The 20,471-nt window shown below is 51.3% G+C and overlaps 1 protein-coding gene across 1 annotated transcript; it reads left to right on the forward strand.

Moving 5' to 3' along the window:
- The first annotated feature begins 409 nt into the window (after window positions 1-409).
- Window positions 410-16,507, forward strand: LOC121060265 (excitatory amino acid transporter 5-like). The gene is made up of 11 exons (XM_040537907.1): window positions 410-659; window positions 2,529-2,608; window positions 5,408-5,620; window positions 6,223-6,265; window positions 7,067-7,289; window positions 10,128-10,227; window positions 10,440-10,673; window positions 12,411-12,605; window positions 13,499-13,633; window positions 15,724-15,836; window positions 15,942-16,507. The coding sequence occupies exons 1-11, from the start codon at window positions 483-485 to the stop codon at window positions 16,073-16,075; spliced, it is 1,647 nt and encodes a 548-aa protein (XP_040393841.1). The 5' UTR covers window positions 410-482; the 3' UTR covers window positions 16,076-16,507.
- The last annotated feature ends 3,964 nt before the right edge of the window (window positions 16,508-20,471 follow it).

Here is a 20,471-nt window from a genome sequence, read left to right on the forward strand (position 1 = left end):
GATGAACTTATTAATGACTCTGGGAAAGTCCTTGGCAAGCTCTGCTCTAACGAAGCCCTCGCACCGACGCAGATGTGGGGGTGGGATGGGGATGCACTCACAGCCGGTGGGAGCCCAAACACTGCAGCAGACTGTGATGGGCACAGCGGGACCCAGGACCCAGATCCTCCTGGATCATGAGCTGCTATGGAAGGGTTGTGTCCCTGCTCCCAGCCCACAGCACGTGGCCCCGATCCATTGGGGTGGCAGCAGCAGGAAGGGTTAACTCGGCTGGGATCGGCACCCAGTGCTCGCAGAAAGCCCAGTCCAGATTACCCAGTTGAAGACGTCACTTTCCATTATGGGAAAGGCTCCCAAGTAGCAGCACAGCTCTTGGCCCTGGGGATTAACCACCCGGCACAGTCGGCAAAGGGCAGGGCTCCGATGCCTGGAGGGATGCACGGTGCTGGGATCTGCTCCCAGGGGCACAGCTGAGTGGGACCATGTGGGAGCATGTCCGGAAAGCTCTGCTGGCCTCTCTTTCCGTGAGCTCCATGAGCCTCTGGAAGTGGGTGCGGGCTTTCTGGAGCAAAAACGGCCTCCTGACCCTGTCAATGCTGTCGGTCGCCACCGGCTGCCTCCTGGGTTTCCTGCTGCGGGCGCTGGAGCTGACGGAGCTGGTAAGACGCTGGGGACAGGACGGGAGTGAGGGAGACGGAGTGGGACCGGCAGTCGGGGCAGCCACAGAGGGGCACGGCCACAAAAGCAAAGGCTTCTGCCCAAGAAAAGGCCTTCTCATGGATGGTTTCTGTCTGTGGCCTTTTTTTTTTTTTTTTTTTTTTTTTCCCCAAAAGCTGCAGGACAAATCTTGGCTCCCTCTGCTGGAAGTGGGGGCTCTGGGCCAGACCCTGTCAGGCTGCTGGAGCCTGCAGTAGGGATGGGGATGGGAAGTGGGGGCTCCTGCCCCACTGCCCCCAGGGGTTGGAAACAGCCTAAAACACAAAGCAGCAGTGCTGGCATCCTGGGGCCGAGCTTCTGCTGCCTCTTCCTGCAGGTGCTCAAAGCAAAGCCCAGGTCCACGCTCTGGAGAAGATCCAGCAAAAAACACTTGGGGTTTGCTGAGAGCCTGGGGGCTCCCAGCAATCGCCATTGCTCAGCGCTTTCTAGGAGTGCTGCACTGTTAAATGTCACCGCAGTAAAATCCCAGTGGTTTTAATGGCATCGAGCGTCTCAGCCGTAGCTCAGCCCAATGTGTGGCCGGGCTGGCTGAGCCACGGGAGGCAGGATGCTCAGCGGGATCCCAGCTTCAGTGAGCTCGGCTGACGCTGGACCATCCCCACATAACCTGCAAGGATTTAGCAGAGGCTTGTCACTTCAATTACGGACTGCAGCATCACTGCCCCGAGAGAGGATGATCTCGTTACTTAACTGAAGTGGGGTGTAATCCCGCTGCATCCCAGTGCACATGACCACAAGAACCCCACAGCCTCCCACGGGGCCTGCACCCACCCGGGGTCCTGCCCCTCATCCTGCCCTGCCCCAGCCCCATTGCCACTGCCCAGTTCTCCCCGTCAGGGACTTTTGGCCCAGCCTCCATGCCGCAGACGAAGCAGCCATTCCCTGCTTCCTTCCCCAACGGGGAAGTGTCACACGGCTGGAAAACCCAGTGAAAAAGGGGACGCTCCTCAGTTCTGTGGCTCCTTCCTGCACCCTTCTGTCTCCACGCTACGTGGAGCTCAGCCAAGGTTAGGCCACGCGGGGGGGGTAGCACAGGGACGGCAGCACGGGGATCTTGGTTCAATAGTTTGCCTTGGCATCCCTCGAAGCCCAGTGGTGCTCGGGCCTTTGGAGCAATGGAAGCACACGCTTGGCTTCGGCCACCTCAGACCTTTCCCTGACGTCTCCAGGGCGGTGCAGTGAAAAGCTGGGAACCAGGCAGGGGGGGATGGCTGGGTGGAGGATGGACGGTGGATGGCTGGGCTGATGGAGGAGGGAGGGAGGCATGGAAGGAACTTGCTCAGTGTCCAGGAGGGTGGTGGATGGAGGGATGGTGGATGGACAGACAGATGGAGGGACAGATGGATGGGTGGAGGGACGGCTGGCTGGCAGATGGATGGAAGGAGGTAGGGCGAGTGGGCACCAGGTTGCACCTGTAGATTTTGGGTCACTTCTGAGTCTCTGCTGCCCAACAAGGAGCACAGCAGCACCGGGGACAAGCCAGCAGCAGGGCCATGGGGGCCATTCCCCAGAGGGTGGTGGGTCCAAAGATGCTTTAGGGAGGGGAGCAGCTGCACACACTCAGCTCCAGCTCACAGCCAGGTTTCCCACATGTAGCCCATATTTCTTGGCCCCAGACCAGTTCTGGTAAGGGACAGCCAGGGAAACTGCGTCTCAGCAACCACGGGTTGGGAGCCAAGCTCAAAGCTTCAAAGCTGTGTCCCATTAGGAAAAAAAAAAATATGCAAATTTATCAGGTTTGAGCCCTTAACCCGAGGTCAGCATCCACTTTTCAGCTCCCAGCTGACACACCAGCTTTGCTCTCTGCGCAGGAGAAGCAGTACTTTTCCTTTCCTGGAGAGCTCCTCATGAGGATGTTGAAGATGCTGATCCTACCCTTGATCACCTCCAGGTAAGACATCATCTTCTGCTTCTGAAGTGCCATCTCTGTGTCACATTGAGGAGATCGCACCATGAAAAAGGGCTCAAAACTGCCCAGGGTGAGAATAACCCCACACCAAATGGCCAGCACCCAGGCAGCATCCCTAGCTTGGTGTCCATCGAACCCCATAATCTCCTAGTGATGGACTAGGACAGGCCCTGAGCTCAGGGGAGGCAGGTTTTGATTTGGTTTGTTTGTTTGTTTTTTGCCTTTACTTTGCTTTCTTTACAGCGATCATCCTGGGTGCAGGGGTTACTTCCCTGCCAGGATGAGCCCCAGGTACTCCAGCAATGACGTTGTCACCAGAAAAAAATGCTAAAAAGTTGGTTTGAATATGTTTCAGCAGAAAAACCTAAATCCCGTAAACTTTTCTGAAGTGGTAGTGCAATGATCCAAATCAGAGAGGGGGATAATGGTCTTGGCCAGCTTTGTGAGCGGCTCGGTGAAATGGAGGGGTTGTTATTTCTGCACTTGTGCCTGGGCTGCCTTTCATTAGAGATGCTCATCAGAGAGCTGGAAAACACTACTGGGGGTTGGGGGTGGGGTGGGGTGGATTTCCTTTGCTTTTCATGCAGAAAACCACCAGCAAAGCACACAACAGGATGAAGATCAAAATGTCCAGTCCAGGCTTCAGGGTCAAAGACAGTAAGAAGTGGCTGGAGAAGGTTTTATGGAGTCCTGAAGTGCTGATCTCATGAACTTCCCAGTGGCTAGGACTGAGAGAGAGCACATGGCGAGGCTCTCTGTGTGTCAGGCAGTCTGAAGGCACTGAATTTGCTGGAGGATAAGAATGAGGTGCATTGGTCCTGACCTGGATTTGGTACATACTGCACTGGTCTGGGGTTTTGCTTCCTTTTTGTGCCCATCCAGCTGGCAGTGCGGGACCATCCACAGGCTGCTGCTGATGGGCAGAGGTTTAAACTGAAAGCAGATTTCCTTGCTTAGGGGATTTTGAGAAAGTTCAGGTAGGAACCACAAGCATTGCATGTCATGTTTGCAAATCCCACTTTCATCAGCCCATCCGAATCTAGAAATAAGCAACAGAGCCACATTGAACCCTAAGCGAGGCCTTGAAAAGCTGAGATAGAGTCACGTATTTTAAATGATCACTGGCACATGGTCACCAGAAATACCCAATTCACTTTCATCCCCTTGCCAATGTCTCACTGCTCTGTTGTTTTTCAGTTCGCTTGCTGCCTGGTTTGCCTCTAGTTTATTTTTGGGAGCAGCGTGATCACCTTCCTTGCCAAGCTTGGTGTTTTTGCCATCAGCCCCCATAAGGCTGCTTTCTGTTTCGCCCCAGCATCCACCCCCTTCCCGTCACACTGCCAGGGTCTCTTGGGGTGCTCCCAGTGCTCCCTGCAGCCGAATGCTGTTGGGGCCCAGGGCCTGTCCCAGCCACAGCCATGCTGCCCGGGGGGGTCTGGGCATCTGCAAAACACCCGCAGCACATTTCCTGCAAGATGAACCAAACCAGGATTTTTCTTATTTAATTACTGTGTGATGGTGAAGTGGCTGCACCCCTCCGTGCACCATCCAACAGGGACCAGGCTTGTGCTGGGGAAGGATTTGTCCTGCTTGGTGCTCAGATTTGGAGCTCCTCATGTCAGAAAGCTGCACCCGCCTCCGCCTCACCTTTGTGGCCTCTCCTCAGCTTCCCAGAGCCTCTCTCCTCCCAGGCACGCGGCTGCAGGAGGGGATCTGGCCCTCCTCAACCACCTGTCCCTGCCGTGTCCCCGAGGGCAGCACTGACCCTGCCGCCCCCATCCCTGCCCTGCATCGCCCGGGGCTCTGCAGTGTCCCAGGAGAGATGGAGCAGGGAAAACCAGAGGTCAGGAGCTCTGCATGTCTGGGGGGGGGGGGGGGGGGGGGTGGTGACACACTGCAGCCCCCACATGCTCCCATTTGATGTCCCCACCAACAGCCTGCTGGCACAGCCCATAATACCCTCTCTATTTTTAGTCCAGTTTTGTTCAAAAGTAGCTTACTGGCTAGCTCTTAGGAAAGCTTACATGTACATGAGGTCTGAACCCACGGCTCTTCGCTTGGGGGAGTGGGCTCCATCCCCACCAGGATGTTTTACACCTTGTTTTACACCTTTCTTCGCAGCTGACAGTGACATCCCATAGCATGGTGTCAAGCTGAGGCAGGGGAGGTTTAGGCTGGACATCAGGAAGAGGTTCTTCACCGAGAGGGTGGTCACCCACTGGAACAGGCTCCCCAGGGAAGTAGTCACTGCACCAAGCCTGTCTGAATTTAAGAAGCGTTTGGACTGTGCACTTAGTCACATGGTCTAAACTTTTGGGTAGACCTGTGTGGTGCCAGGAGTTGGATTCGATGATCCTTGTCGGTCCCTTCCAACTCGGGATATTCTATGATTCTATGATAGCAGCACAGTGTGCCAGAGGTTTAAGAGAACAGTATCACACTAACCAGAGCAGTGTTAGTTATTCATCGTCAGAACGTAAGACTATATACTTACTATCCCTTGGTGAAGACAGAAGGCATGGCCAGACCTTGAGAAGGGACCTGTAGCTCTGTCCTGCCCTTTGCAGCACCGCCTGGGCTGCCACAAGCCTGCCCTGGGAGCAAGATCCCCTGGGGAGCCACCATGCAGGCACCTGAACATGCAGGAGCTCTGTGATGCCCCTGAGCATCGTTTCAAAAAAAAAATCTGTGGAAACTTCTCACAGGTTGGAGACTTTGCCCACCGGGTGCATCTTGTGCATTTTGGGGGGCAGATGCTGACCACGATTTTTTCTGGTGCAGCCTCATGTCTGGGCTGGCCACCATGGACTCAAGGGCCTGCGGGAAGATGGGGGTGATCACCATCACCTACTACCTTTGGACAACCTTCATGGCGGTGACCATCGGGATCATCCTTGTGGTCAGCATCCACCCTGGCGCAGCCGCCCAGAAGGAGGACTATTCCGTGGGGAAAGTGGTGCTCAGCTCCGCTGACGCGTTGCTGGATCTGATCAGGTATGTCACGGGATTTCAGGGGGGAGCCTGGGGCTTATCACCTTGGATGGTGCTCCACAAGCAAGATCTTCCCCCAGGGCTGCGAGTTCCCAGGGGATACTGAGATCTGAGGGGAAATGGGAGAGCCGCTGCCGTGCTGACCGCGCAGAGCGGGTTCCCTGTTCCCAAGGGCGCCTCCTCCCCATGGGTGCATCCTGCACACACCCAGGGGCCTGGGGCTCGCTTATGCCCACAGCTGCTCCAGCACCCCCGCTGCTCGCCTCTGGCCTGGCACAGCTCCTCCCAGAGCTGCTCCGGCCCCCCAGAGATGTTGGCAAAGAGGGCTCCGAGCATCCTGCGCCCGCTTGGTCTTGGTCTGAGCAGGGGGCTGGAGATAGCCAGGGTCCTTTGCAGCTTCTGGCTTTTGATGAGTCCAGTTTGTGTGGCTCAGTCCCACTCTTCATTCACCTTCCAGCCTCTCTTCCCCTGTGGCTTGCAGGAGGACACCCAGAGGGTGCAGGCCAGAGCGGTCCTCCTGCTGGCCTCTCGCCCACCAGAGGGGCTGCCTGGGCTCCCTCCAGCTCACCACATGCTTTAACCTCTGCACAATTGCTCTCTTGCAGAAACATGTTTCCTTCCAACCTGATCGAAGCTTCATTCCAGCAGGTGAGCCCACCCGGCCCCAGCTCAAGCTCTGGAGAGGTTGGGATGGTTCTGGGTTTGGCGGGGCTGCTCTCCCCTAGCCACAGCCTGGACACGAGCCCCTTCCCCTCCCTCCACCCCCCTCCCTCCCTCCCTGCTCCCCGGCCACTTTCTGCTCACCTCAGGCTGCACACAGAGCAGAGGGGGCTGGTGGGGGTCACAGGCACAGGGACACCCGGTGCTGAAGGGCTCCTCCACAAAAGCAACATGATGCTTGGACCCCAGGGACCCTAGGGACCCCAGGGACCCCTGGAACCCCACCATTGTGCAGCAGCTTCCCAGTGCCAGCTCCAGGATCAGGGAGCAGTGCAGAGGGCCTGGCACACGGTGGGACAGAAAGCTGGGTGGAAAGGTTGGGTTGGCTGAAGGAGAGGGCAGGGGAAGGGATGGGCACGGCGCAGGGCAGGACAGCAAACTCACGGTGTTGGGAAAGTGTCTTTGGGGTTCCCAGGAGGGGCACAGGGCCAAAGGGGCCCCTCTGTGGGCATCACAGCGCTTCCTTATCCAGTCCTACGCTGTGGTCCTGCAGGGACAGGACTCAAATGCCATGTGTGTGCCCAAGGAATTGCAGTCTTGGAGGATGGCTGTGCTCAGTTTCCCTTGCCTGTTTCTTGCTTTTCTTCTTTTCATCAATTTGCTGCCCAAAAACCAAACCTTGAGCCTGCAGCACCACTTGGCCCAGTGGTGGCTTTGACTCTGTGTTCAGAGCAACATGGAGTTTGTTGCCAACAGGACATTAACCTCTCTGCTTTGCTTTTGTTCCAGTATCGAACTGTCCTTGTCCCAGTGGTGAAGTCCCCAGGATTTCCAAAGATCCCAGGGAAATCCCTCAGTTTTATTTACTTTGCACCTGATGATGAAAACCCTGAAATTCATCGCCCTGTGTTTCTCGAGCTGACGCCATCTCCTGAGATGACCTACAGGACCCTGCCCGGGACCAGCAATGAAATGAACGTCTTGGGGATCGTTATCTTCTCAGCAACGATAGGTACCTGCTAAATAGAGAACTGGGCTTTGCGCTGCTCCCTGGCCAAGCTCGCCAGGCTACTCAATGGTGGCTGCAACCCAGAGCGGCAACTGCTGCAGCCACCATGCTGTAAATCAAGGCAGGGATGCTCAGAGGCACAGGACCAGTTGTTTTAGCTCCAGCTGCTCAGGTCCTTGGGAAACTGGGCATGGCAGGCAGTTTGTAACACCACCTCCCACCAGTAATGTCAGCAACGGAGCTCACATAAGGTGTTACAACCGCTCGTTACGTGTGGATCAGCCTGCTTCCTCCCCAGAATTTCCCTAGGAGCCCGCAGAGCCTGAGGTTTTCAAATCATAACGTGAGCTGCAGGAGCCTTTTTACGAAGTCTGCTAAAGTGAGCGGTAACTTCTGCAGACACTACGTGGGAAACAGCTTGTTAGTGAAGGTCCAAACCCCTTGTGCTGGTGGCACTCAAACTCCCTGAGCAGGCAGGAGCTGGCGGCTGGGTCAAACCTGGTGCCTGCCACAGATGTGTGGAAATTTCTAAGAGCACTTTGTGAAGGGGGTGAGAAAGCTCCCTGCGCTGAGCAGCTTGCAATCCAGCATGGACAAGGTGTTTGGTAACAAATTAAGGAAAGAGGAAGAGGTTGGATGGGGGGGGGGGGAGGGGGGCATGTGAAAGGGACGGGGAGGAAGAAGGCTTAAAGGGGAGAAAGTCACAGGGGGGAGGAACCTGGAGATGACTCAGAGCATGAGGGGGATGCAAAGCTGAGTGAGAAAGGGAGGAAAGGAGGAACCAGAAGGGAAAGGAGTAGGAGGCAAGGAGATCAGCGTGGGGGCAGGATTACACGTAGATTAAGAGGTGAGGGCAAGGAGCTTGAACTTAGTGTGTAACTAACCAAAAAGCCACTTAGAGGATTTGGGGTGTGGAGGCAGCGCAGTCAGAGCAGCGCAGGAGAGCAGTGCTGGAGCCCCCCAAACTGCCTCGGGGCAGAGGCCGGGCAGTTTGAGAGGCTGCAATATGTCAAGCGCCTGCAGGAGGTGGCCAAAGGGAGGCTGGGCAGAGACAGACCCACCGGGAGCGCCTCCATCCCAAGAGATCCCTCCTGCCCCAGAGACCAGCACCATCGGCGGAGCTCTGCCTTCATACCGGTGCTCGGGGAACTTGCCAACCTCCAGCCCTCGGGACTCACGTCCTCCTCCGGCCCAGCACAGCGGGTGACCAGAAGCTGCTTTTTCTGCCCCCGGGATTACCGCCTACTGCCCTGCTGGTGTGTGTATGGATCAGCGCTGCGTTGCGGCTCGGAGATCACCGGGGCTGGCCCCGGCCACCCAGCTGCACCCATCCAGATCTTGCCTGGGAGGGATTAGAGCTCTGCAAAGCCGCAGCCCAGCACCTGCAGCGGGGCCTGGTGGGAAGTGCCCACGAGGGGCCGAATGAGTTGGGTTTGTCCAGCAGAAAGCAGAGCGGGCAGGGAGGGCCCGGCCGCGGCCCTGTGCCGTGGGAGCCCCTTTGGAGGGAAACGGAGCTCGGCTCCTCACAGCAGCGTGGAGAAGGCCAGATGAGATCTCAGCAAAGGACATTTGTGTCCATCTCCAAAATCAGGCATTTCATGAGACTGTGGACGGGTGTCTGTGTGGTGCCTGCTGGCCGTCAGGAGCAGCCATGCACACAAACTGCAGCACAGAGGCGAAGCACAGCACGCCAGGGGCACCAGAGCAAGGTGCGGGACCGTAAGATGTGCTCTCATCACTTCTTCTGGCGCCCTTGAGGCCTGCTGCTTTGGCCCACCGCCCCGTGCTGCCACGAGGAACCCCTGCAGCCACCACAGCTCCAGTGGCTTCCTCACAAGCATCCTCAGAGTCCACTCTGGTGCCTCTGAAATCCAGGAAAGGGCAGAGATTTAAAGTTACTTGAAATAAATTGATTATGTGCTGGGGTGATCTTCTTCATGGCAGCCCTCCGCAGGACACAAAGAGAAAAGGACTTCTTTTAAGGCAGCTGCTGTGACCACCAAACACTGGGCGAGTAGCCAAGGAGCCAAGAATTACATGTCCAGCCTTGTCTCATTTCTCAAGGCTGTGCAAAGATGACCCTTTCTCATCTGTTTTCTGAGCAAGACGTTAGCTGGCCAGAGTTCCAACTAAATGCACCAGGTCTCTGGGAGTCCTCAGCCCTGAAGACTGGAGGAGGATGAGAGGGACAGGACAAGATGCTGACTATACTTTTCTTTTCCAAGTTGAAGCAGATGCTTCTACAGTGCTGCGGAAGAAATTTCAGCTCATGGGACCACACCGAGTGTACGCACCAGGCTGGAATCCAGATGGGCAAATACTCAGACTCGGTTTTGTTTTGCTCAGCAGGAAACCTCCTCACCAGTGAAAGCAATGGGATTTAGCACAGGCTAATTTGGTGCTGGCAGACCAGAAATCCATGCCAGAACCCATCTAACCATTCAAATATTTCTGCCCCAGTATTCCTACAACTGAAAATTAGACTGGGAATTGCGTTAAGGCAACATCAAAAGAAGCAGCAGAATTAAGACAGGTGGCTTAATGCCTGTATCCAAGCATCTCGGCTGGATCCTTCCTTACCTAACACTAATGCAGGCACTGTCACCACCACAGTACAACCTGTGGGTAGGCAACAAAGCTGTCTGCGGGCATTGGGCAAATCCAAGCACTTCTGTTTGTTTCAGGAACTAGATTGTCCTAGTATTACCAAAAAGCAGCCAGAAGAAGGCTTGTCCCCCTCTAGAAGTGACTCCTCCAGTGACTACCCTCAAGAAACTCGGTGCATTACACACTGCTCCTTTGGTACTGCTTAGTAATACAAATCAATGTGTTTGGTTGCAGGACTTCTCTTGGGGAAAATGGGCGAGCGAGGAGCCCCATTAGTTAACGTGTGCCAGTGTCTGAATGAAGCAGTTATGAAAATTGTCTCGATGGCAGTCTGGTAAATCTGTTTTTGATCAATTCAGTTCTTTCCTGACCTGCTAGTTAATGATGGTGCCAGCCATACATATGTCTACAAATATCTACCACGAGCACTGGACTTATTTTTAGTGTGACTGCACCATAGAGTACCAAATACTGTAATGACTGTGGTGTAGTGCTTCAATAATTGCTTGATCCTCATAAATAAATACTCATCCTTATTCTTTGCAGGTACTTCCCCTTTGGCATTGTATTTCTCATTGCTGGAAAGATCCTGGAGATGGAAGATCCCTCGGTTATAGGACAGAAGCTGGGACTATATGCCATTACAGTAGTGTCAGGGCTGGTCATCCATGGACTTGTTCTCTTACCTCTGCTTTTCATGCTCATCACCAAGAAAAACCCCTTTGCTTTCATCAAGGGAATACTGCAAGCCTTGCTGATTGCCTTAGCTACATCCTCCAGGTAAGAAAATGTGGCCAAAATTTGCCGGTACAGTTGGGAAGGGCTCTGGCTTAGCTGTGGGAGACGCGGCTGCGCGTACGGCTGGCCGCACTGCAGAATAGATGCAATTAACACATAAAGAGAAATTGTGCTCCAGCACTATTCGAAATGAGATCACTTCCAGTTTTAGTAGGAAATGGGACATTTGGCATTGCTCTGGTCCTCGGTGGGAAGGGCCTCAGCATGTCTCCAGATGCAGCCAGCTCGCCTTGCTCTGCTCACCAGCTCCTGGCACTTCCCAGAGCACCGCGGTCCGTGTGTGCCCTGCTCACTGCTGCAGGCAGCTTTCTTCCAAGGAAACCCAAACAGGGCTTCTGTAGGTGCTTTATAAAGCAGTGTGTGGTTATGAGTTTGGATTTTAATTGAAAACATCAAAAACACTTCTGGATACTTTACTGAAAACCTCAATCAACTCCTGTGTATACCACGCTCCTCCAAAGGAAAGTTTTGTCTATTTTGATAAGGTTTTATAATTGTAAATAATTTTTCTATCTTTAATTTTTATTGCAAAACATTCTTTGAAACAATGAAGAAACTGTACATTAGAAACTACCGTCCTTTCTGAAAGACACACAAACCAAAACATTTTCTCAGAAAGCATTAGGCCAGGTGAAGAGTTTTCCTGCCCTCCCTGACGTCAGTGCTGTACACGAGCTCAGTAAAACCACAGAGGACTGTCCCTCCCTGCCCTGTCCCGTCTCTGCAGGCCTCTTCTGCTGGTGTAGACAACCCAGTCTCATCCTGCACGGGGGCCCCCATCCCTGTTTCCATTGGCCCTCGCTGCCGTTTCCCTCGGAAGCATCTCCTGTAGCCACCACCGTCCTGTCAGGCACAGGGTCCTGGCAAACCCCCGAGGTCGACACGGGATTCCTGCAGCGCCAGCACCATGCTGGGACCTTTCCCTGCGGAGATGGGCTGCCACAAGCAGCTGCTGCTCTCCAGCCAGCGTGCAAGCTGAGAGGCTGTTGTGTACGGGCTGGTGGGAGAGCTTTGTCCTCGTCCTGCCATCCGCTCCAGGATCGTGCGCTGCTGTGCTATGCCCTGCACACATTGGAAAAGCAGCGCCTGCCTTGAAGAGTTGATCACAATCCCATCGGCTTCTTTTTCACGTCCATTTCCCATCTTTCATTCTGTCCTCTTCCTCCCCATCCTTATCCTGACTCCTACCATACAGCTCACGTCTGCGTGCTCGACAGAAACGAGCGCAAGGTCAGTGGGGTGGTACTGGGCAGCTCTGGGCAGTACTGGGTGACACGGGGGCAATTGCTCCCCACTGCACACTGGGGCTGAACCAGGGCTGAAGGAGCCCCGTGGGGGCTGGGGTGGGCACTTCTGCTTCGTACAAATGTCCAGGTGTTGTGGGATAAATGTGGGGAGCGGGGATTACAACAGACAGCCAGAACTCGTGCACAAAGCTCTCCGTAGTGCGATGCCTTCGGACACCAAAATGATTTTTTGAGTTTATTCCGTCGGTACTGCAGGCTTATGACAGACAGTGTCTGACTCCTTGGCTAATTGTGTATTCCCCAGGCAGCTGAAGAAATGCATCTTTCCTCTCATTGCCATAGCAATTCGTGTAACAGTGCTGCTGCACTTACCCCAGGAGGACTTATGTTTGTATACCATTAGGCTGCAGACAGCAGAGTGCTCAACACAAACGACATGGAAAACAATTACTTATCGTTTCTTCTCCCTCAGCTCAGCAACCTTGCCCATCACCCTCAAGTGTCTTCTGGAAAACAACGGAATAGACAGGCGCGTGGCACGCTTCGTCCTGCCGGTCGGGGCCACCATCAACATGGACGGAACTGCGCTGTATGAAGCAGTTGCTGCTATCTTTATCGCTCAGGTCAACGAGTACGACTTGGACTTGGGACAAATCATAACAATAAGGTAAATGTTTATTTGCAGCAGTCAAATTAGTTCTCTATTCTTATAGAGATTAGACCAGTATCTCACCCCTTATCCATTTATTTATTATGTCTCCCTGCCACACTGCAAAGGGAGGAGACAGGGCAGAGCCCGGGCAAAGCTCTGCTCTCCACCCCAGCTGCTGCAGAATCAGCCCCTGCCAGTGGGTGACAGTGGGGCTGCCCAGCTGGGTAGCACGCCTGGGCAGCGTGACACCGTCGAGGAGCTGTACCAGCACGGAAGTGCTTACACTGGCATAATATATTCTCCTTCAGGAATACCCTCATTTAACGAGCAGGGGAAAAAAAGCATCTGGCTAAAAATAAGTACAATTTCAAATATCAAGCCATTCAGCACAAGGTGCATGCCCGCAGCCAGGGCCCTGGACAGCAGCAGGGCAGGAGGTGAAGCACTGCAGCCACCCCCCCCGCGGGATGGGGCTGCCCCCAGGAACCAAGTGGCCCCCACACTGAAGCCTGTCCTTGCCTTTCGGAGCTCGTCCTGGTCCATTCCAGCACAGAGCTGGGAGCGAACACTGGCACAGGGGATCAGGATGGGCAAGCAAATTGTGCAAGTGTGCAGGTGCCCGCCATGATCTGAAGCAGAAGTTTTGCAACAGAGGAAGGCAGCTAAACAAGCAATGGGAGCCTGAGAAGCAGAATTCCTTACAGTGAGATTTCAGAATAATTGGAAGTGATCTTTCCTGGCCAACAAAGTGTTTCAGGTCCTGTCACTATATCATACAGAATGATATAACGAGGACATGATTATTTTTATTATTAACATATATAACTTATGCAACACCTCCTTCCTTCAAAAAAAAAAAAGGCAGCTTTTTTGGTGGCACTAATTCTGCAGTCTCCTTTTCTCTGCAGCATAACAGCAACAGCAGCGAGCATAGGGGCGGCCGGGATCCCCCAGTCGGGGCTCGTCACGATGGTCATCGTGCTGACGTCCGTGGGGCTGCCGACTGCCGACATCACGCTCATCGTGGCCGTGGACTGGGCGCTGTAAGTCTCCCAGAGGCGATGCTGCGGGCTGGTGCTAGCGGCAGCTGATAGTGGGGATGTGTTTGGGTTTCCTGGAGCAGCTCTAGCAGAGGTAACAGAGATTATGGGATCACACACAAGGTCAGGAGCCAAGTGTAAGATTCCTCATTTTCCCCTTATTTTCATGAAACAGCCTACGATAATGACAGGTAAAAGTCTCTCAAATGATTGTTTGAGTTAAGGTGTTTCTGTTCTGAGGTGCCTGCTGCAGCCTGTTGCCTCCTTAGGGACTGCACTCGGAAGCAATGATATTACCCCATGCAAGATACAAACTTGTGCCTTTTTTTTTTTTTTTTTAATCTAAATCCTTATCAGACTGTACCCCAATTTTTTGCTAGGTCTCAAGTGAAACAAACAAACAAACAAACAAAAAACCCCTCTGAAATATCTAGGTATGCACGTATACTTTCAAGAGATGGAAAGGATTCCACTTTCCTCCATAACAAGAGGTAGAAAAGGAGGAGGGAAGCACACACATATTGTTGTCTTCATAAAACATTACCGTGTAAGGCTGCTAGTTGATGTATTCCCTAGAAATACCTCTAGTCCCAGTCTCCTCCAAGCTGTCCATTCTGTGAGCAAAGGAGGATGGACAGCACGAGACTGAAAGCGGTTTGTCACACAGGTAAGTGTGGGAAGGTACAGTGATCACTGCTTTGGTGGAACATCTCCCTGCGAGATGAATGAGGTTGGTTAGGGTGCAGAAAGGTCTCTGGCTTCATAGGAGGAGAAATGAAAACCAGCCAGAAGGGTGCTAACAGCAACAGAGACAGAAGGGGTGGAAACATCAAATTGTTTAGGACAAAAACATGATCTTTAGGATAAAATTAATTGATACAAACCATAAACCACTTGGAAATATTTGCAGAGAATGTGCTCATCCAGGTTTCCATTTATATTCCTAAAACATGGGAATTTTTATAATTAGGAAGTAGAGAGGACAGAGAGATAGACTAGGGATAGATAAGAGGGATGGGATAGATGTTTAAAAGGTAAAAAGGAAAAAAACAAAAGTGATCTGAGATGCTTACTGATTGTCAGAACAGAACAGTAAAAAGGTAAAGTATGAGCTGGTTGTGACACTAAATCATAGAAGAAAATTAGGGGCCCCTTCATGAATAGATGTAATAGTGGGGAAAAAAAAAAAAAGTTGCATTCAATAGGCAACTTACATCTTACAAGCCATCTGTCACCAGAACTAAAACATCACTGGAGTTTCTAAAAGCAAGGATGACATTTTCAAAGGACTGCATCCAACGCCAAGGTCTGTCTTCCAGGGAGGTAGTCCTCGCCTTGGTGGATGAAGACCAGATTGATCCTGAGACAAAATATGATGCCTGATAACACTTGTCATAGACAAACAGAACAAAAGCCCAAACATATGTATTCATGAAATGTAGCATTTAAAAGTAGTCCGGTAAAAATGAAGCAAATTAGGTAGGTGACAAAAACATACAGTGTAGTTACTAACTTTTAAGGAACTGATGCATGGGTTGCTGGTTTGGTCTTCACAGCCATCCTGTAGAGAGGGAACAGCACAAGTATCACGGCTGCTTTTCTCATTCTTACACTCACAGGAAGTTTAACTTTTCAGGTGAAAGTTGTTACATCAGAACAAAATGTCAGCTAAACCTTTGAGCATCACAGGGCACCAGTAGTATCACCTACAGTAATACTGCCGGCACTTCCTACTGACATGACAAGTACTCCCTTAGGGCTGGACAAACACAATTTCATCCCCAAGTGTCATCTTAAAGAGTTTTGTGGCTCAGGGGCTCATGCAGATTTTGAAGAAAAATGCACAATGCACCAGTTTTGGTAGCAGCGCAGCCACCCCTACGTGCTAGAGATGAGCGTGTTGAGATGCTAGTACCAATTTCTTGCTGCATTTGCACAGGGCCAAGGGCAATACCCCATTTGTCTTAGCTAGTTCTTACCAAGAACAACGGTAGAGATGTCAGGGATGGGGGTTCACCTTCCAAAGCCATAAAAGACCACAGCCACTCTGGCCGTGGCCGCCAACTGCAGCCTCACAGCTTGCTCTCTTCTAGGGACCGATTCCGAACTATGACCAACGTCCTTGGAGATGCTCTGGCTGCTGGCATCATACAACATATCTGTGAGAAAGACTTTGCCCCAAAGCCCCCTAAGGTACGTACAGCTTGTCTGGGAGAGCAGGGGAACACAGGACACATCAGGGCTAGAGACAGACACAAGGAAAGTGCTCGATTAGGAAAATAAAACAGCATTTTGTTCCTTTTGCAGCAAGATCCAGTGAGCAACACAGACAAGTTTCCTTCTGCAGAGACCTCACTTCTGCATCCCAAAGACAACGTGATCGAACTGATTGAAGAAAATTTGTTTGATCAGACGGGAGTTCACTACAACATCTGTCAAGTGTAGATCACAGCATTCCCATGCCCAGGATGGGATCTCGGTGCTAAACTGATGCATATGGATGCTCTACATGACAAAGGCCTTACTTGGCACAAAAAGTAGAAAAATCCTCTACCCTTTGAAGACTTTGGGACTCTCCAATGAGCAGAGCCCGCTGCTTGTACAGGAGGATATGGCTGGACTGGCTGTTCTGTCTAAAGCAGCTGGAATTTGAAGGTTTTATGCCACACGTTTTCTCAAGCCCAGTTCTCTTCCAAAGTTAGGGAGGAGAGCAGGTACAGGGAAGTGGGAACTAGACTGGATTAGAAAGTAACAGAGATGCGAAAATAATCGGACACCTTACATCGGCAGCCTTTATCTGCTGTCCAGGCTGCATGCTGTAAGGCTTTATTTTCTTTAATATATTTTTTAAAATCTTTTTTATTAATATATATACACTAAACATATTATATATTACTATGCTATATAAGGTTCTCATCTAAAAAACTATGTGTATTTTTTGTCTAGATCTCAAAATTAAAACTGAACATAACGGGATTTTCCAGCCATTACACAAACAGAGAAGAGCTGGTTGGAGCATTTCACTTCCAGTGCCAGAGAGATTCATTTCAGCTGCCAGGATGGAAGGGCCAGCTGTATGTGTATTTCTACTGGCTGTCTTATTATAGTGAAACTAATTGACCAACCCAGTCACAACCGTGTTGGTTTTCCCAGCTAAGGATCTGTTCCCAAGTTCAAATTCCCATTCCAATTACAGCCTTAAAGCACAGGCTTCCAAGGGCAGCCTTCTCCACAAAAGCCTTTTACACAACTGATTCATGTTGCTGAATTCATTCGCTTCTTGCAATGTCACCTCATCCCTTTCCCCCCTGGGTTTGTCATTACTGCCGCAGCACGAGGCTCGTGGAAGCAGCCTAAATGCAGACTAACGTCACTTACTTTCTCCAAAAGTCAACGCTCTTGGCCCAGCTCACAGGGAAATTGATCAGAATGCTCCTATGGCTCAGATAAAGTCAGAGGAGACCCAGAGAGCAGCAAACAGGGCCCTGGGGCATGCCCAGCACATGCCCCTTGCAGCACCCACGAGCGACTTTGTGCAGTCTCCAGGCAGAATCCCTGTCAATGAAGCTTGAGGTACTGCTGTCCACTTTGGCATTTCTTACCCTTTCCTGATAGGCTGGTTAGTTTTGTACCCTCCTATTCATTTAATGTCCAACTCCTCTTCAGTAGGGACAGTCTTGGGGTTAGAAAACCACATCCCAAACCAAGGGAACTCTGCAGCTTCCCAGGTCACCCCTCCACGATCAGACGGGTTTGGGCACACGAAAATCCAGGGTCAGAGGCACTGCAAACACAAGGGAGGCTGCGGGCTGCAGGTGCCCATGCCCTGATCAGTCCCACGCAGACAGCTGGGTGCCCCAAGCCACGCACGGAGGAACGGGTGCTTTGGAAGCACCCTGCCTCCATGCACTGCAGTCCTACCCCAAATGACATAAAGCAGGGCATCCTCGCATCCTCATGCTCACTGCAGCTGAAAGAACACACCATTACTGACAAAACTGAGTATTACATCTCAGAAGTACATCTAGAACTGGCAGAGTAAACAGAAACCTGCATGGTTTGCCTGAGAAGTTGCAAGTATTGTGATTTGTTTTCATGGTCACTAGTGGGGTCCCTCAAGGCTCCATTTTAGGGCCAGTCCTCTTCAATGTTTTTATAAACAATTTGGATGTAGGACTAGAAGGTGTTTTGAGCAAATTTGCCGATGACACCAAACTTGGAGTAGTTGTAGACCTGGTTGAGGGTGGAAAGGCCTTGCAGAGAGATCTGGACAGATTGGAGAGGTGGACAATCACCAGCCACATGAAGTTTAACAAGAGCAAGGGCCGGGTCCTGCACCTGGGAAGGGGCAACCCTGGCTATACGTACAGACTGGGCGACAAGACGCTGGAGAGCAGCCCTGCAGAGAGAGATCTGGGGGTTGTGGTTGACAGCAAGTTGAATATGAGCCAGCAGCGTGCCCTGGCAGGCAGGAGGGCCAACCATACCCTGGGGTGCATCAAGCACGGCATTGCTAGTTGGTTGAGGGAAGTGATTGTCCCGCTCTACTCTGCGCTGGTGCGGCCTCACCTCGAGTACTGTGTGCAGTTCTGGGCACCACAGTACAAAAAGGATGAAAAACTGTTGGAGAGTGTCCAAAGGAGGTCTACAGGGTTGGTGAAGAGCCTAGAGGGAAGATGTATGAGGAGCAGCTGATGTCACTTGGCCTGCTCAGCTTGGAGAAGAGGAGGCTGAGGGGAGACCTCATCGCGGTCTACAACTTCCTCACGAGGGGGAGTGGAGGGGCAGGCGCCGATCTATTCTCGTTAATCACCAGTGATAGGACCCGTGGGAATGGTGTCAAGCTGAGGCAGGGGAGGTTTAGGCTACACATCAGGAAGAGGTTCTTCACTGAGAGGGTGGTTGCACGCTGGAACAGGCTCCCCAGGGAAGTAGTCACTGCACCAAGCCTGTCTGAATTTAAGAAGCGTTTGGACTGTGCACTTAGTCACATGGTCTAAACTTTTGGGTAGACCTGTGTGGTGCCAGGAGTTGGACTTGATGATCCTTGTGGGTCCCTTCCAACTCGGGATATTCTATGATTCTATGATTCTATGATTTGTCAAGCATCAATAACATCTCCCGGTATCTGGTGAGATCTGTTTTAGTAGATGAGCTCCAGTTCTGAAATCAGCAGCAAAGACATTGTTCTATCAGGGTTTAAAAAAAAAAAAAAAAAGCCTCAGACCTTATAATAAATACAGTATAGGAGAGCATTAACAGTCCAGCAGTCTTAAAAAGAAAACTGGGAGACAATAGCGAAGGACAGGCGATGTAGTCACTGCCCCTCTAACAGGACGAAACAGGGAAAATAATTCACGTTTCTGGAAGTCTGATGGCCACCTGAAGCCACCAATACTGGTGTGGAAAAGCCACAGGCAGAAAAGGACAATGCATCCTCTTCAGCACTGCAAAGAGGCACAAGCAACTTAACACATTCCAACAGGAATAAAATGTGGAAAAATTTAGGAAACAGTTACTAAATACCTGAGTTGAGCCGCTAGCAAGGCTTCCACTGCCTCTGGCGTCCTTGGGATGGTACCATCCCAACTCCGCTTGTACTTTCAATAAACTGCTGCCGGGGGAACATTTATTGATTTCTAGCTGCTCAGTAGGGAACGACAGCCTTCATTTGCCAAAGCTGAATACAGGCAGGCATCCATCGAACCCCAAAATGTCAGCAAGACTTTAGGCATACAGAGCAATGCCAGCTCACCAGCAGCTGAGGGATGAGACTTCCAGAAGCACAGAGGCTGGACAGTCACTGGGCAGCATCAGAAGCAGTTTTGTTCCTTGCTGCCTATGTCGAAGAGCATGACAAGTGCAGGGTGGAACATGCTCACATTGGGCAAATCAAGGAATTTTGCTTAGCAAATGGAAAACTTTACCCTCAAAGAAAGTCCTTACATTCTACCGACTGATAAACTGCACCTTCATACCATTTCTAAATATTTTAGACTATTTGCCCAGCTACCCATAAGAAACAACAAAAAGCTACCCATAAGAAACAAAAATGTACATCTCTGCTTTAGCGATGAAAACATCAATCTGCTTCTGTTGTGCTTCCAACAGGCCACGCAAAGCACACATACTAAACCATAAGCTCTGGTGAACACAAAGAACACAAGCCCCAGATCTCAACCTCTGTCCTGGAAATCACTGTTTTTCCTAGAAATGTAAGAGCTCCCCTGATGCCGTGATGTAGACGTCCCCCCGATTATGGCTTGTGTGTACCCTGTCATAATGAAGTTGGAGAGCAACTGGGCAAAGGAACTTGGCTGTTACCTATGGATTACTCTCACCGAGAAAAATCACTGAAAGCTGCTTCTGCAAACTAAAATCCTTGTGAAAGACATTTATGGTGGGCCTTTTTGTTTGTTTTTTGGTTATTAAACAAAAAGTAGAACTTCTTGGCTTTACAGTACCTCCCAAAATCCTGGCATAAAAGCCATCTATTTGGCTATATGAGCTTTGACGAGCGAATAAATTTCACCAGTGGGTTTGGGGAATTTGAGGATGTGAGTCACAATAAACACTAAGCTTAGTCAAATTTTTCATCAGTCTGACCCTTCAGCTTGAGTGAAATCCTTACCCAAGAACGCTTCTTCCTACAGTCCACGATGAGGCTGCCTCTATCTTAACAACGGGCTGCCCTCCAGTTCTCACTATTAGCTGTTTTCTAGAGCATGAATTATTTTTACATTTCTGAATTTATAAAATAGTCATTAGTTTTGATCATGGAGCTTCATTTCGTATTATTTTTACATTTTTTTAGGATTTAAGTGAAGTGACATGATAGTGG

The sequence above is a fragment of the Cygnus olor genome, chromosome 26 (genome assembly GCF_009769625.2).
Source record: "Cygnus olor isolate bCygOlo1 chromosome 26, bCygOlo1.pri.v2, whole genome shotgun sequence".
In the NCBI taxonomy this organism is placed as follows: Eukaryota; Metazoa; Chordata; class Aves; order Anseriformes; family Anatidae; genus Cygnus; species Cygnus olor.